Source organism: Pelophylax lessonae (genome assembly GCF_965119305.1).
Source record: "Pelophylax lessonae genome assembly, chromosome: 2".
NCBI classification, from domain to species: domain Eukaryota; kingdom Metazoa; phylum Chordata; class Amphibia; order Anura; family Ranidae; genus Pelophylax; species Pelophylax lessonae.
The window spans coordinates 488,324,040-488,339,473 of record NC_138769.1 but is presented as its reverse complement, the minus strand read 5'-3'; the positions used below and the strand labels follow the sequence as shown (position 1 = coordinate 488,339,473).

General features: G+C 43.0%; 1 protein-coding gene across 7 annotated transcripts in view; it reads right to left on the bottom strand.

Annotated features, from left to right (window-relative positions):
• DOCK9 (dedicator of cytokinesis 9) overlaps nucleotides 1-15,434 on the bottom strand; it is a 490,995-nt gene that overhangs the window by 260,286 nt on the left and 215,275 nt on the right. For all 7 annotated transcript variants that reach the window (XM_082245713.1, XM_082245711.1, XM_082245714.1 and 4 more), the window contains exon 5: nucleotides 7,462-7,531. In XM_082245713.1, the coding sequence (XP_082101839.1) occupies nucleotides 7,462-7,531 (70 nt within the window). The remainder of the gene's footprint in view (nucleotides 1-7,461; nucleotides 7,532-15,434) is intronic.

The following is a 15,434-nucleotide window of genomic DNA, read 5'->3' as shown; positions in this document are numbered from 1 at the left end:
TCCGGTTAGATTGTATAGACTCAAACTATACTCCAACCCAATCTATTTTTGGGGCTGTGGTGCAACTGCTGACTTTCTTCATTATATGTATGTTGAACTGCCTTCTGTCTCTACTTTCTGGTCGGAGGTAAACGCTTTCCTTTCCATTGCTCTGTTTGCCTAACATTCTACATCCTAAGAACTGTTTTTTGGGTACCTTTGGAGATTTGCCTCTCTCCAAGTATAATAAACTACTTTGCATACTCTATTTTTATGTGAAGAACATGATCCTTCTGTCTTGGATAGGTGCCCCTTTGTCACTAGAAACATGGAAAACTATATAGTTACTAGTACTCTCCCAATGTATAGATTAACATTTGATCTCCAAAAACAACCTCAACTCTTTGAGAATGTGTGGGGCTGCTGGATTGGCAGTCCTCAAATGGCTACCTCTGCAGATACAGGAACCGGATTACACATGGTGTCTAATTGTATAACCCATTGTTACCTTTGGCTTTTATTTGTAAGATCTATTTTGTTCTGCTGGATAGTTTGCTTAATGCATACTTAATTGTATGTAGGCTATGTTGGGCTGCGTTAATGTTGTATTTAGAGTTTTTTTTCATCCACCTCTTGTTTCTGGTTTCTTTTCTTGTATGGTTATTCTTTTTTTTGTGTTGTAAAACAAAATAAAAAAATCTTAAAAAAAAAAAAAATTGTGAGACAAACTGACAGTTGAGATATGTAGAGTCTACAGAAAGCATGATTGCAGTTATTTCCTTAAAATGATGTGCTACAAAATAAAAGTTTAGGGGGACCAATAATTAGGTCAATGGCAACGTTTTTGGATTAAGGCTCGGTTCACACTGCTGCAACATGGGATAAGACTTGTGAGACCCCAAGTCACATAACATGTCAAATCCACTGCGACATGGGATACGACTTGAGACCCCAAGTCACATGACATGTCAAATTCAATGTTTCCCTACGAGAGCCGTCTTAACTGATACTACACAAATCGCTCCGACTTTAGAAAAGGTTTCTGTACTACTTTGGTCTAACTCAGGTGAGATTTCAGCCCTTGTACAGTATCCTAAATAGCATCTAAGTCTGATCAAATCAGAAGGAAGTCGCAGGGCAAAATTGTACAGCTTTGCTGACACAGCAGTGTGAACCAAGCTTAAAGAATGGTGGGTGCCATTTATTTGTGGCAGTCTGTAATTATTTCATGGCAAATTGAGGTTTTTGTGGAGAACCATAACCAACTCCTTTGGCCACAACTGCCATCTGTTTTCATTAAACATACCCGTTTAATAAGCAGGCATTTGTACTAAATAAACACAAATTGCCGGACATGCGAAATCATGGGCAATAAGACATTAAGATTTAAAAATGCACAGATTACCCAAGCAGAATTCTAGCAAATTTCCATGGTTTCTGAAAATATTTTTCAGGATAAAATTAATTTATTAACTAGTGCATAGGTTGTGGTAATATATGCTCAAGAAAACAAACAGAAGGAAAAAAGCAAACGCCACACAAAAAGCCATATTCAATATAGGTTTTAAAAATAAGTGAAAATCAAAACTGTAAGAGAGGCATATGACCTAAGACATATTTCAATATGTAGAAAAACATTGGACATCGGTCCATGGGAAACTGTACCAATGGTAAGTCTCATCCAAAACTAGTACGGGTGGCAAAGTACCTAACCTTCAGGACAAGATAGCATATTGGAATAGCAGCAAGTTTTTACTGGATTTCCACTTTAAAACAACAGAAGTTACCCGGAGCACAAGCGCTCACAGAACACAAAAATTGCCTGAAGAAAATAGTTCAGACTACTGTATTTATGGAATCTCCTGGTTGCACCACACAAAACAGAAGTAATGTCAGCAACAAATTTACATCCTCTGCATTTGTAGAATTCAATCAGCAGTATTGACAGAAAAAACCCAATACCTGGCTAAATCACTTTTTAAACGGATAAAAAATCAACTGCATGCAACAGAAACAAAAAAGCAAAATAGATAGAATTACATCAAGATAAGCAACAAAGTGAAAAAAAAAAAAAGCCATTCAGGCAAACCTGCCAGACAGTTCTAACAGGTCCTTAACCCCTCTGCAAACTAGATTACAGCTAAGTAGTACAGTCTATTCAGTGATTACCTGAGCCTTTGAATAGACAATAAAAGAAGGGGCAGAACATTAATGAACTCACCCTACTGGTCTCCCCTAAACCAAGCCTATTAACTGTGATAGGGTAACAGCATTGGACTGAGTTAGTAGGGTGCAGTGCTCAGTTGTGCTCTAAACCTTAATTAGGGTCTGGAATACAGTGGAGTGCACATAGACCCAGAACAGTTTTCAAATTACGGCATTTAGTGCTGCATTGCTGGTTGTCGTCAGGGCTGTAGTTTAGCACTAAGGTGTCCATTCATGAAATAGAGAGGAGCAGTGATCCTGAAGATCGCAGCTCATCTCGGATCATTTGTTTATAAAACCAAGATGATCGGGGGGAGATCCCTGCACACAGAGAATTTGCCATTGACTGACACAGGAACAGCCAGTTTATGAAGCTGAGATCTCCGCACTTCACTGGCGATCTGTGCCAGAATTCACACTCCCAGATTCACCAGCCCAGAGGTGGAGAATCGGGGAGAGAAGACAGAATTGGGGGAAAACTGAGGGGGGAAGGAGGAAGATTATTGACCACCTTCTTCCTCGATCAGATCCCAAAACACAGTAATCATGTCCCCCTGCCATATAGATATACACATTATATATATATATATAGTGTGTGTATACATATAAAAAAAATGTGTATATATATATATATATATATTCTGGGTAGGGGGGACTAAATATTTTATTAACATGAGGTGGGGGGTCTCCTCTGAGAATGCCCGTGTACTCAGCAGTGGTAATTTACCGCTGCTTAATAAACTGGCACCAGAGTGTTTGTGATTTTCTCCTACTATAATCTCGCTATGTCTCATGAGAATACAAGCAGCCCACTCACTTTTACATGGATCTTGGCTGTTTTCAGAAAAAAAACTTCTATGTTCTCCCTACGAGAACTGAAACTCTCCGCTTCATAAACAGGGTTCCAGAGGAGATAATTTTCCTCTGAAAACAGCCGAGAAGCGAACTGAGGAAAAAATTCTCTGTTTCATAAACGTATACCTAAGAGCAGGAGCTGAATCAATCAACTCCAGGGCTTGCTATCCTGCTACAGAGAGCTCTAGGAGAATTCTGTGTAGCAGAGCAATGTAACACAATGCTATATTTTGCATTTAAGGATAAAGTGGGAAATGACTGCCACTTCTTGTGTCTTCAGCATCCATGTTTTTGAAAGAGCAGAGCTGGAAGAGCTGGGCAGAAGGTCACTATTTTAAGTGAATTGTTGCTGCAGAAGTGCATAGGAGCCTGTATCAAGTCTTCCATGGCATGATTTAGCCCCTCCCAAAAAAAAAAAAAAAATCAATCAACTCAATATAGCTGTAGTTCCCAATCTGAATTTGGTGCCCTTCTATGTAAATTTTTTCATCAGCTGAACAGCAAAAAGGCTAAACATAAGGCCCCTAACCATGACACAGGAGACTTAACTGGGTCACAGAAGCCCCATCAGAAAAATAAAGGTTTAAAGAAAAAACCTCTCTTAAGAGGGAACAGCCCCTCTTAAACAGCAGCCTGCAAAACTTTGCAGCCAAAAGAAGCATCCACAGATGTCAAAGTATCTACGTTATAGAATTAGGAGAGAGAACTGTCTGTGTGACAGCAGCGCGGGAATCACGACATGTGGTTCCTGAAATTTGTCCAGAGGAAGGAGCACCCTAGTCAGAATTAAAAGCAGACCTAGGTAATTATATTCCCTGGAAAGGGATAGAGGGGACCTTAGGTAGTTCAGACATTACCTGAATCTTTGCAAGTGAAATCTGCACAAGGAGACTCAGAACCTAAAAAGAACAAGCTTTGCCACCCTTTCTGGGTACCCCCAAAAGAAACATGTCGCGGATCTCCTTGATGCTCACCAAAGAACTCCTCGGTCCGGAAACCAGTGAAGATGTCCCCCCACCCCAATAATGGGTGAGGGCAGACATTCATGCTGAAGGGGTCTTTTCTGTGGGTCCGGAGAAGCTAGCTCTAGGCTTACCAGAGCAAGGTAGCTTGGAACTTCCCGAGGAATATTTGAAAGATCTTTTCCCCTTATACTCAGTCCCAGAAGCATGAAATAATTTTCTATGGGCTGAGGAGGAGGGTCCCCATCTGCAACGAGGCTCATTCTCCTTCCTGGATTGTGGCAGGAAGGTACTCTTCACCCCCGTGATACCCTTAATTATGTCATCCAGGGTAGCTCCAAACAAGCGATCACCTTGAAAGGGCAGATCAATGAGAGCTTTCTTAGAGATTTGATCTGCAGACCAATTCTTAAGCCACAGCACGCGCCTAATCCCCCACCGCTGAAACAGAAAGTTTGGACAGCACATGAGCTGTATCCAAAGCTACATCACAAATAAACTGCAGCCCATGGACCAACTGGTCTGCTAAATTAACATAAGCAATGGGGACCTGCTCATCCCCCAGGCCCTGGCGCAAAAGTTTGGCCCATTCAGTTAGGGTCTGAGACACCAGGGCTGAGGACTGAGACTGTCTGCAATGCCGAACCAGCCATAGTAAACATGATGCGTGCCACAGCCCCCGCTTTCTTGTCAGCCGGGTCGTTAAAAGACGGGTATTCCTCTACTGAGATCATGGTTGCTTTATTCAACCTGGAAACAGGAGGGTCCACCACTGGTGGACTAGCTCACTTTTTAAAAGTGACTCCTCCTCAGGGTAACATACAGCAAAACGTTTGGGGACCACAAAGGGCAATTTTGGTTGTTCCCATTCCTTACAGGGAAACCTGTCAAAATAAGGCACATAAGTAAACACCTTTGGAGTACGATGCGACTTGTGTGTACCAAACGACACAGCCATGTCCGTGGCTACATCAGCCGCATCCTCCATTTTTAAAGTCTCACGCACTGCAGTGATAAGTGCGTCTACTTTTTAATTTGTTCCCGTTACCATGGAGGAATCATCTTCACTATCGGACGGATCAGGGGGTGTGATATTAAATCCCCTGGACAGGTCGCGTCCACGGCGGCATCAAGCTCAGAATCAGATGAGACAGCCTGAGCAGGGGAAGGCAGGTGGACGCATCCTCCTGGGCCTTTGCCCACACGCCACTTCTACCCGGGACACTAAGGACTGCAAGACCGCCGTCAGTGCAACCATGAGAAGCTGGGGTTCCGAGGGACCTGCCACCTCCATGAGAGGGTGAGTGGGGGAGTGGGGGAGATGTGACCCTGAGGCTCCATAAGGAAAAGAAGACCTTGCAGTACAAAAACGATCTTTTGGCACCACTAAAGGATCCCCTCAAGGCTCAGGGTACCTATCAGCAGAGAGCGATAACAGGGACCCCCAAAGACTCACCTTACCGACTGGAAGAGCACTGAGAATTTCAACAAAGCATCATCATGGACGCTATCCCTGTTCATATGTCCCAAGCACAGGAAGAGGAAACTCCCCCCCGAAGGTAGGACACACGATTAGGGGAGACTCTGCTGTGCACTCTGCACCAGTCTCGGCACTATACCCACACTGCAAACAGCAGGGCATGCACCTAGGGGTCTCCTACACTGGGACCCCTCCAGAATACCAGGGCGGGACACACATTATCCCAGGACCCTTACAGAGTGGGGATAGTGGGGGAGACCCCAGGGGTCTCTGCTGCATTCTCTGCCCTGGGATCACCACCAGACTCTAGGTCCAGACAGGGGGAATGGGAGTGGGGGAAGCCCAGCTCAGTGAGGGATTTAGGGATGGGAGGAGGGAACCTGCAGGCAGGTCCGACCGTCCCTGGAGGTTACCTGCGATCATCCCAATGAAAACCACCAAAAGGGGAGGGGGGACTGTATTTATCCTTCCATGGTGCGGGTAACGCTCCAGACAGAGCTCCTCGCCACCAAAGTAGGAGAGCTGTCAACCAAGGAACCCCTGCGACTCAGATCCAAGCCCAGTTGTATGCGAACCTGCGAGAAGTTTAACTCGCAGGCCAGCCTCTGTCCGTAAAGCTATGTCGCGGCCGACCTAGTGCGTAGCTTGTGCTCGCTGGCTGGGCTGGGAGACCACTGGGTCTAGATTATCCAGCCCCTCGCCCAGCCCGGCAGTTGATTGTAGATCTCCCGAAAGAAAAACAAAAAAGATGTAAGGAAGGAGAAAATTTCTAAGACCAGAGATCCCAGCCAGGAGCCTAGGTCCTTACTCCTGACTAGACAGATTAAAACTGATTACCTAGAGCAGAGGGGGGGTTATATACCAGCTGAGGACGGCCAATGGGCGTAGCCAGGTGTTTTTTGTTCTGCCCAGTCCTACTTCTGGAGGAGGCAATACAACCCACTAGTTATGATTTATGGAGTGCTGTGTCCATTGATGAATTAAAAAAAAACGAAACCGTAAAGTTGGCCCAATTTTTTTTATATAATGTGAAAGATGATGTTATGCTGAATCGTGATCTTTATTCTAAGCAAAAAAAATTGGGATTCTCATTTTATGTAGAATCGTGCAGCTCTACCATACACTAATCAAACGGCTGAATACATTTCTGTCAAAGGGATATGTTGAACAGCTTTTGATTCTAGGCGAGTGTGGCTAGAGCCACTGTGACATAAAATGTCCTGGTGATCCACCTAGTTTGTGTGGAGGGAGGAATTTATTCCACCTGCTGGCTGAATAAAAAACAAAGGCCCCTTTCACACTATCCGTCCTTCAGACGGATTCCGCTTTTCTCAGTGGGGGGATCGATCCGCCGATTACCCGCTGAGCAGGACATCTGTGTCTCCGCGCTGTGTGCGGAGACACAGCTGTCAGTTCCCCATGCATCTCTATGGGGGAAACCGGATGGGAACGGACCGACCATTGGTCCGTTCTCATCCGATCCCGTCCGATCCGCTGGATGGATGGAAAATAGGGTTTCCATCCGTCCAGATTTGACGGATCGGACGTCAGCGGACATGTCTCCGCTGACATCCGATGCCCCATAGGAATGCATGGCAGGACCGTTCAGATCCGCCAAAAAAACTGGACAGGCGGATCTGAACGGTCCGCCTGTGTGAAAGGGGCCTAAAAATTCTTAAGATTACTTGAAAAAGACCTGTGTTCGTGGAATGTTTAGGCTGTAACTTTAAGCAACACCTATAATTGTAAAGGGCTGCACAAGCTGATGGTACTATATAAATTCTGTATAATATTTACAGAAAAATCTATTTTTTTTCAACAATGCAACCAAGAGTCTGGAAATCATTGGCAAAGACCACATTCATGATTAAAGAACAGCATAATATATCACTATAGTTCCATCAACAAAACTGCTATCAAAGTATTTTTCAGAAATGTACACATATTTGTCTTAATTTAGATTATGGAGAACAGACCCACCTCATCTTTGTCTGCTTCTTCATCTACTTCATACACATGGGCTGGGAGCTTTTCTGGTTTGGTTCCTTTGCTGTAGGAATTTGAATGAATATATTATAAAACTTTTACAAATTATAAAAAAGATACATAAAAAAAGTACATGTCCAAAGGGAAAAAAAAAAAAATCAATGAACCAAATAAGAATGAGCACCAGTGTAAATTTTGGCAGCAGATTTAAATTTTAGTTATAGTCTTGACTAAAGCCTTGTACACACGCAACGATTGTTGGCCGTGAATTTTCGGCCAACGTCCGATCGGCCCATTATCAGCTTGTTAAGCCCTCTACACACGCTACGATTGTTGGCCGTGAATTTTCGGCCAACGTCCGATCGGCCAATTGTCTGCTTGTTAGTATGATGCTTCCGACAACCGACTGTGACTTTTCAGCCGAACAAAATCTGGTGTGCATGCTATAAAATTTTTGTTGGCCGTCACCAGAACGGTCGATTGTTCTTCAGTCAGTACAGATTTCGGCAGACAAAAATGTGATGAGCAAGACTGGGGGCATGCTCAGAGAAGAAAAAACACACGGAAAGTAAACCAGCACATGACATCACTTCTGCAGTTGGTTGTTGTTGGCCGACAAAATTCGGGTGCAGTCTAGAGCACATTTCAACCAACACAACAACACTGGACAAAAGACTGCCTATCGGTCGGCCAACAATCGGTGCGTGTGTACGAGTATTTTAGTTGTAGTCATATTTTAGTCATCTGATATGTTTTAGTTTTTGTCATATTTTAGTCTACTAAAATCACATACATTTTAGTCAACTACAAATCGAATATGTTTAGTTATTTGTAATGCATTTAAACATTTCTCTAGAATTTTCAAATTAATTATATACTCCTGGAGTAAAAATCGAATACAGGCGGTCTCCGGATAACAAACATCTGATGACTTACAAACGACTCCTACCTACAAACAGAGGAAGACAACAGGAAGTGAGAGGAAATCTACCCCAGGAAGGGAAGTTCACTACTGTAAGAGTTCTCATGGGGAAAAAGGTGTCTCCCCTGAAACCAATCCTGGTTTCCACAACAACCCAAAATTTTCAAAATCCGATAGTCATAGGGACAGAAAATGAGGGGAAGTCTTTAAACAGGGGTACAGGCAGCAAAACAAATGTTACAGGGGTGTTAACCCTTCCCTACACACTACAGAGACAGATTTAGTCCCCGTTCACACTGGGGCGACCTGTGAGGCGACCTGGTCGCCTCACAGGTCGCCTTCCATAGGGAAGCTGCGGACCCGTTCTAATAGGAGCGACACAAGTCGCTCCGACTTAGAAAAAGGGTCCGGAGCTTCTTTGGGGCGACCCGGAGCGACCGTCATAGACTTCAATGTTATGAAGTCCGTGCCGGCCGCTCCGAGGTCGCCGGGCGAGCAGCGCGCCGCAACCTCAGAGGTCGCCCCGGGAAGTAGCGTCGCTGCTATGTGAACGGGGCCTTAGCCATTGTGATATATAAAGTCTTTATAAATAAAATTGAGTTTCATAAACAAACAAAAATATTGCTTTTTGACAAGCAGAAGTGCAACTTTAAATTACAAAAAAAACTCAAAAAACTGTAAACTCCATTGGCTGTACTGTCATTGCATATATTACCTGAATATATTACCAACATTAAATAATAGGAAAAATATAAGAAAAGCATTTTTCCTATTTTTTTTCTTTTTCAGCAGCTTAGTAAATGCCCCTTACCTATGCGGTGGTGCAATACATGTTTAAGCTTTAATATGCTATTATTACATGCTCTGGATGGAATTGTGTTGCCAATTTCAAAATGGCCACCAGGGGAGTGTTAATTTTGATGTCAATTTTAAATCTAGTTTTAGTTATAGACTTATGACTAAAATGTCATTTTAGTTTTAGTCGTATTTTAGTTTTATGACTAAAATGCCATTTTAGTTTTAATCGTATTGAAGTCATCTGAATTGTTTTAGTCATATTTTAGTCGACTAAAATTGTGTTCATTTAGTCGACGAAATTAACACTGAGGAGCACCTACATATAAGACAGTAGAAAACAAGACAGATCCAAGAACAAGTCTTCTTTTATATTTTTCAAGGCTATTCAACCATTCATTTTTTTGTTTTGTTTTCACAAATTTTTAGGTGTTCCTGCATAAAAAGCAAGTCATTCCAATCATCTAAACAAATGATTACTAGAAGCCCTATAAGATGAACTGTGAAAGGAAAAGAAAAGACAGACAGAAAATCTAAAAAATGCACAGATTAATTTCACAGGAAGGAAAATGAATTTAAAGTGGAACTACACTGCATCTGAGAACCAGAAATCAAAAACACAAATTTTTAATATTCAAAGTAAACTCCCCATCTATCTATGTCTCCATGCTTTATGATTCATGTAGCATTTACTTCCTGGAATCCATCTGCCCTGAGCATATACATGCAGGAGGGTGTGCTTAACTGAGAAAACACTTTCCCCTGAGGACTGCTTGGATATAGGACATCATTTGCCTAGGCCTAGAAACCAGAAATGAAGAAATTAAAACAAGTAAAAAAAAATAACTTTCCTAGTTATTTACTAATGCTAGCAGCAGAAGGAATACAAATAGTCAATGTTGATTAAGAGAGCGAAGTTTGAGATGTACAGGAAAGGAGATGTACAGCCAAAGCCAAGGATCACAGGGGTGCAGTTTGTTTTGCACTCCTATGACCCATTTTCAGCAGAGAGCGGGCTTAAGTAAGCTCTCTACTGATGTCACAGAAGTCAGTCCAGGCACCGCATCATCAAGAAAATGGAAGTCAGGATCTGCCAGGAGCCTGCACGGACACCCGGCTCAATCTCTCAGCGAGCTGTTGAGAGTCTGAGCCGGCTGCTCCGCGCCCCTTCCACAGCTCCAGTGAGCGAATGAGTAACAGTCAGCAGCTCTCTGCTTGGGGAGCTATCAGAACTGAGCGATCAGCGGTGTTCGATCACTCGGGTTGTCAGTGTAGAGGCACCAGGGGACCAATGCTGCATCAACCTAGGAAAGTATGATTGGGGAAAATTTTTAAAAAAAGCCATAAATCTCTTTTAAAGCAAAATTTGCTTAAACAAGGATCAACTCACACTGAACAAAAAGCTGACATAGCGCTTTACCCTCCAGCAGCTGTCCATTCTGACTGAGGTAGGGGTGTGTGTGGTGCGCAAGTCAGCGCATCACACAGCTCCCTTTTTTGGTTTAAAATTTAAATATACAAAAGTGACGCTTAAAACTTCATGTAGCTGTACAGCAGCACGATGTGCTGCAGTGAACTTAAGCATTCCTGTCCATTCGAAAGCACTACAAGAGAAAAAATTCACTTAAGCACCATCCTAAACCCTTCACGTTGACCTAATGCAAAAACGCAGCCTTCTGCTTCAAGTGGTTGTACTGTCTTTTAGTGTTGACGATCGGCTTTCTTGTGCTAACAACCGCAGCTAAGCAGCCGCTCAGCTGTTACTACAAGCAGTGGGAGGGGGGCCCCCCTCCCGCCGCCTTCCACGACTGGACAGAGACCCAAACAAAGCCGAAATCGGATCTAGTAACCCGGGAGCGATGTCATGATATCACTTCCAGTTTACTGGAGCCTTAAAGGCACCAGATTAAAATAAAAAAGGCAGTATTCAAAACAGCCAAACTTGACCTTTGGGATGCTTTTAAATGCAAAGAAGGGATTTGGGGTCTTATGAACCCCAGATCCCTAAGGCTCCGTTCACATCTAGGCGTTTTTGGGGAGTTTTTCTGCTCTAGGATCAGCTCTCAAAACGCCCAACTAGACAATTCCTATTTATTTCAATTGCCCCTGTTCACATCTGAGCGTTTTGACGCTGTTTACAAAACACCCAACGCTCCAAAAAGTACATGAGCTTCTTTTTGGGCAGATTACAGGCGTTTTCCATTGGTATCTATTCAATCAAAAAACGGCTGCACAAAAAACGCCTGTAAATCGCAGTAAAAATCGCGGTAAAATCGCTGTAAAAAACGCGCGAAAACGCTACGCTCAGGTGTGAATGTAGCCTAAAAAAAAAAAAAAAAAGACCTGTCACGTGACTTTTGCTGTCACAAGGGATGTTTACAATCCCTGTGACAGCAATAAAAGTGATTAAAAAATAAATAAATAAAAAATGTAAAGGGAGTGAAAATATAAAAAAATTGAATAAATATGAAAAAAAAAATTAAAGCGTCCCATCACTCTGTGCTCGCGTGCAGAAGCTAACGCATATGTAAGTCGCGCCCGCAAATGTGAACAGTGTCCAAACCACACGTGAGGTATTGGTGCGATCATTAGGAGTGAGAGCAATAATTCTAGCACTAATTCTCCCCTAACTCTAAACTGGTAATCGTTAAAAAGTCTCCGTAGGTGATGCTTTAAAAATGTTTACGTACCGTAGTTTATCGCTATTCCACAAGTGTGAGCAATTTTAAAGCAGAACATGTTAGGTATCACTATTTACTCTGCGTAACATTATCTTTCACATTATACAATTACATTTTTGTTTTAAAGACTGCTTCTCAAATGCAGTGTGACATAAAATATTGCAACAACTGCCATTTTATTCTCTAGGGTCTCTGCTAAAAAAACATTATATATAATGTTTGGGGGTTCCAAGTAATTTTATAGCAAAACATATTGATTTTTAACTTGCTTGAGGTCATAGTAGCCGTATTAGTGCACTTGCGACGGAGACAATTGAGTACTCCTTTATTTTAACTTCTAAGCAAGAAGTGTCAGAAAAAGGCTTAGTCTTCAAGGGGTAAGCACCCCAGACTCCGAGCGTGAAAAATTTGACTGTGTGTATTATGTATTTATTATTTCAAATACAACTCCTACTGTAACGCTTTGTTGGCCATTCAAGATGAGCCTGGATTTTTTAATGGAAATTGCATAGAAGACCAGACTTGCCTTTTACTCCTGTTTTTTTGAGCTCCCTGTGCACCAAATACAACATTCAAACGTGTGCGATAAGGGCCCTTTCACACGAGTGTTCAGTCTGGATCCATCTGTCAGTTTTTAAGATGGATGCAAATGAACAACCATGTAATTCTAAGGGCGGATAGATGTTATATCGGAGTCAGTTTATGTCCTCCCATTTATAGAGACAACTGAAAATGTCTGCGTCCTCTCTCTCATTTTTGCAGAAATCAATGTAAATAAATGCCATCCCTTTATATCCAATCTGTAAAACCTGATGCAAAAGGATTCAGTCTCAATTTTTTTTTAGCAGTTTTAATGATGGAACTGAGGATGCCTGAGTGAACGTCTACACTCAGGCTCTTGCTTTAACCTAACCGCCAACAACTCAGACTATTTTATTATGTGTGTAACACATTGATTCAAAATGCAAAAAGGGCTTGTGTGACTGACAACACCTGAAACAAAGTGCTTGTTCTAAACCAGGCATGTCCAACCTGCTTCCCGGGGGCCGCATGCGGCCCAGAACCACAGGCAATGTGGCCCACTGCCCCCTGACAATTTATTTTTTTTTGCTGGGGAGGAAGGAAGTCGAGTCGGGGGCACGGCCACAGCAGCTTTCAACTAACGGTAGGCAGAGGCTGCCTTGGAGGGAAGGGGAGAGGGGGCAAGCGCCGGTGGATTACAAACAGAGCAGGGATCTACTGCTTACCTGGCAGCCACTCTTATACGAAGCCCCGCCTCCTGGACTGGCTCATATGATAGACAGCACATTGGTGACCTCTATCATAGGAGACTGTCCAGGAGTCAGGACTTCATATGACAGCGGTCGCCGGGTAAGCGGGAGATCGCCGCTCCGTGTAATCCAGTGGCTCTCCTCTCTCTTCATTGCAGACTGCATTAGATGGGCACACACTAGTGAGGCTGCATTGGAAGGGCATGCACTGGTGAGGCTGCATTGGAAGGGCATGCACTGGTGAGGCTGCATTGGATGGGCCCTGATCAGGCTGCATTGGATGTGCATGCACTGGTGAGGCTGCATTGGATGGGCACTGATCAGGCTGCATTGGATGGGCATGCACTGGTGAAGCTACATTGGATGGGCATGCACTGGTGAGGCTGCATTGGATGGGCACTGGTGAGGCTGCATTGGATGGGCACTGGTGAGGCTGCATTGGATGGGCATGCACTGGTGAGGAGGCTGCATTGGATGGGCACTGATTAGGCTGCATTGGATGGGCATGCACTGGTGAAGCTGCATTGGATGGGCACTGATAAGGCTGCATTGGATGGGCACGCACTGGTGAAGCTGCATAGGATGGGCACTGTTTAGGCTGCATTGGATGGGCAAGCACTAGGCTGCAAGCGCCGTGCAATCTCCCAGCTGCCGCGGGAGACTTAGGATGTCTACAGTCAGTGACAGAGCCGCTGCTTCCTATATAGTTCCGGCTCTGTCACAGGCAGAGTGATATGAAATGCATGGTGCCTGTGACAGGAGCCATACAGGAATCAGCGGCTCTGCTCTCCACTGCAGCCGCTGCTTCCTCCAGCAGTACATGACGTCATGACCAGCATTACCCACCAGCAGTAACCGCCAGCAATCTGCAAAATTAAGTAGAAAAGGGATGTGCATTAGCGTGTGTAAATTGTTGCAATATGTTTTTTAATAACTAGTTGTGTTTTGTCATAATATGTTATGTCCTTGTTCATACATGTATGAATAAGGACATGACATTTTCTGGTTGCCTAAGTCATATGTGCTAGGTTTCATCACATAACTGTAAATATCCCAGCATGTGCAGTGTTTCTGACTCCTACCACCATGACCACTTCAAATCACTGAAGTGGTCATGGTGGTTAGAGTGTTCCTTTAATATCTCTGAGAAGTAAACCTCTGTATACTGATTCCATTTTATTTCATCATCCTTTAGTTGTGTTTAATTAGTGCGGGGGGGGGGCGGCAGTGTTTTTTACTTGCGTACATTAACTATAGTATATATTTAATATGCGCCCGGAGAAAATTTCTCTACACTCAATGTGGCCCAGAGAAGCCAAAAGGTTGGACACCCATGTTCTAAACCAATTCAAATTAGTTTTAAACAAAATAATAGCTATATGCACTGTTGACATTGCCTTACCTCTAAGCTCAGTCTCTATGATACAATTGTAGCCAATGTACTGTATTATAGGACATTATTAGCTGCTGTGTATTTTCATATATTGTATCTTAATCGCACAGTCAGATCTGTGCATATAGTATTTGAGAACCCTACATTGTTGGATGCTTTGATTTGACATTATTTTGGGTCTGAAGGAAGCATACTACAGCTGGAATTCCAAGCAGCCCACCCACCAGTCTTGGACTATGATAACATTATGCTTTGGGTCAGGGCAGTGTTGCAATATTAGCTGATACTTTAGGTACATGATTAATATGAATGACATGAACTGTGCTGGCTTAGTAAAATAGCAATTAAACCCAACTAACAGCTGTAAGAAAATTGCATCTTATATATTCCTTAATTAAATGTGACTGGATCACACATTCTGCTGTGACTTTCACATTACACTTTTAGAAAGTGTCTGCTTTAATGACAAGTGTTGAAAGAGAATGAGGCAAATATTCTATACTATAATAACAGTGATAGCCTCATGCGGTTTCCTCCACCTTCTTCGGTGAAGATGATGAGAATGAGTCACACTGAGTCGCCCCCAGTTTGAGGTGCATACACATTCTTCTCTCTCATACAGTGAACACATCATTTCGATTCCAACACTGCTTAATGACTATCTGTTTTTCACTCAATCCTTTGGCTCTCCAGTCACATAATACATTACTTACATCACATCCATTTTACAAAAGAACTTAAAAAAAAAAAAAAAAATACTACTTTAATCAAGACTAGGGAGGAAGGTAACATCTGCTGGCACATATTCCTGCTTTCAAAAAGGCAACAAAAGTAATCGGTCACTGGAAAATCAGAAAGCCAGCACTGCCAAGTTTTCATTCCTAAAATGCCATTTGCCTGGCTGA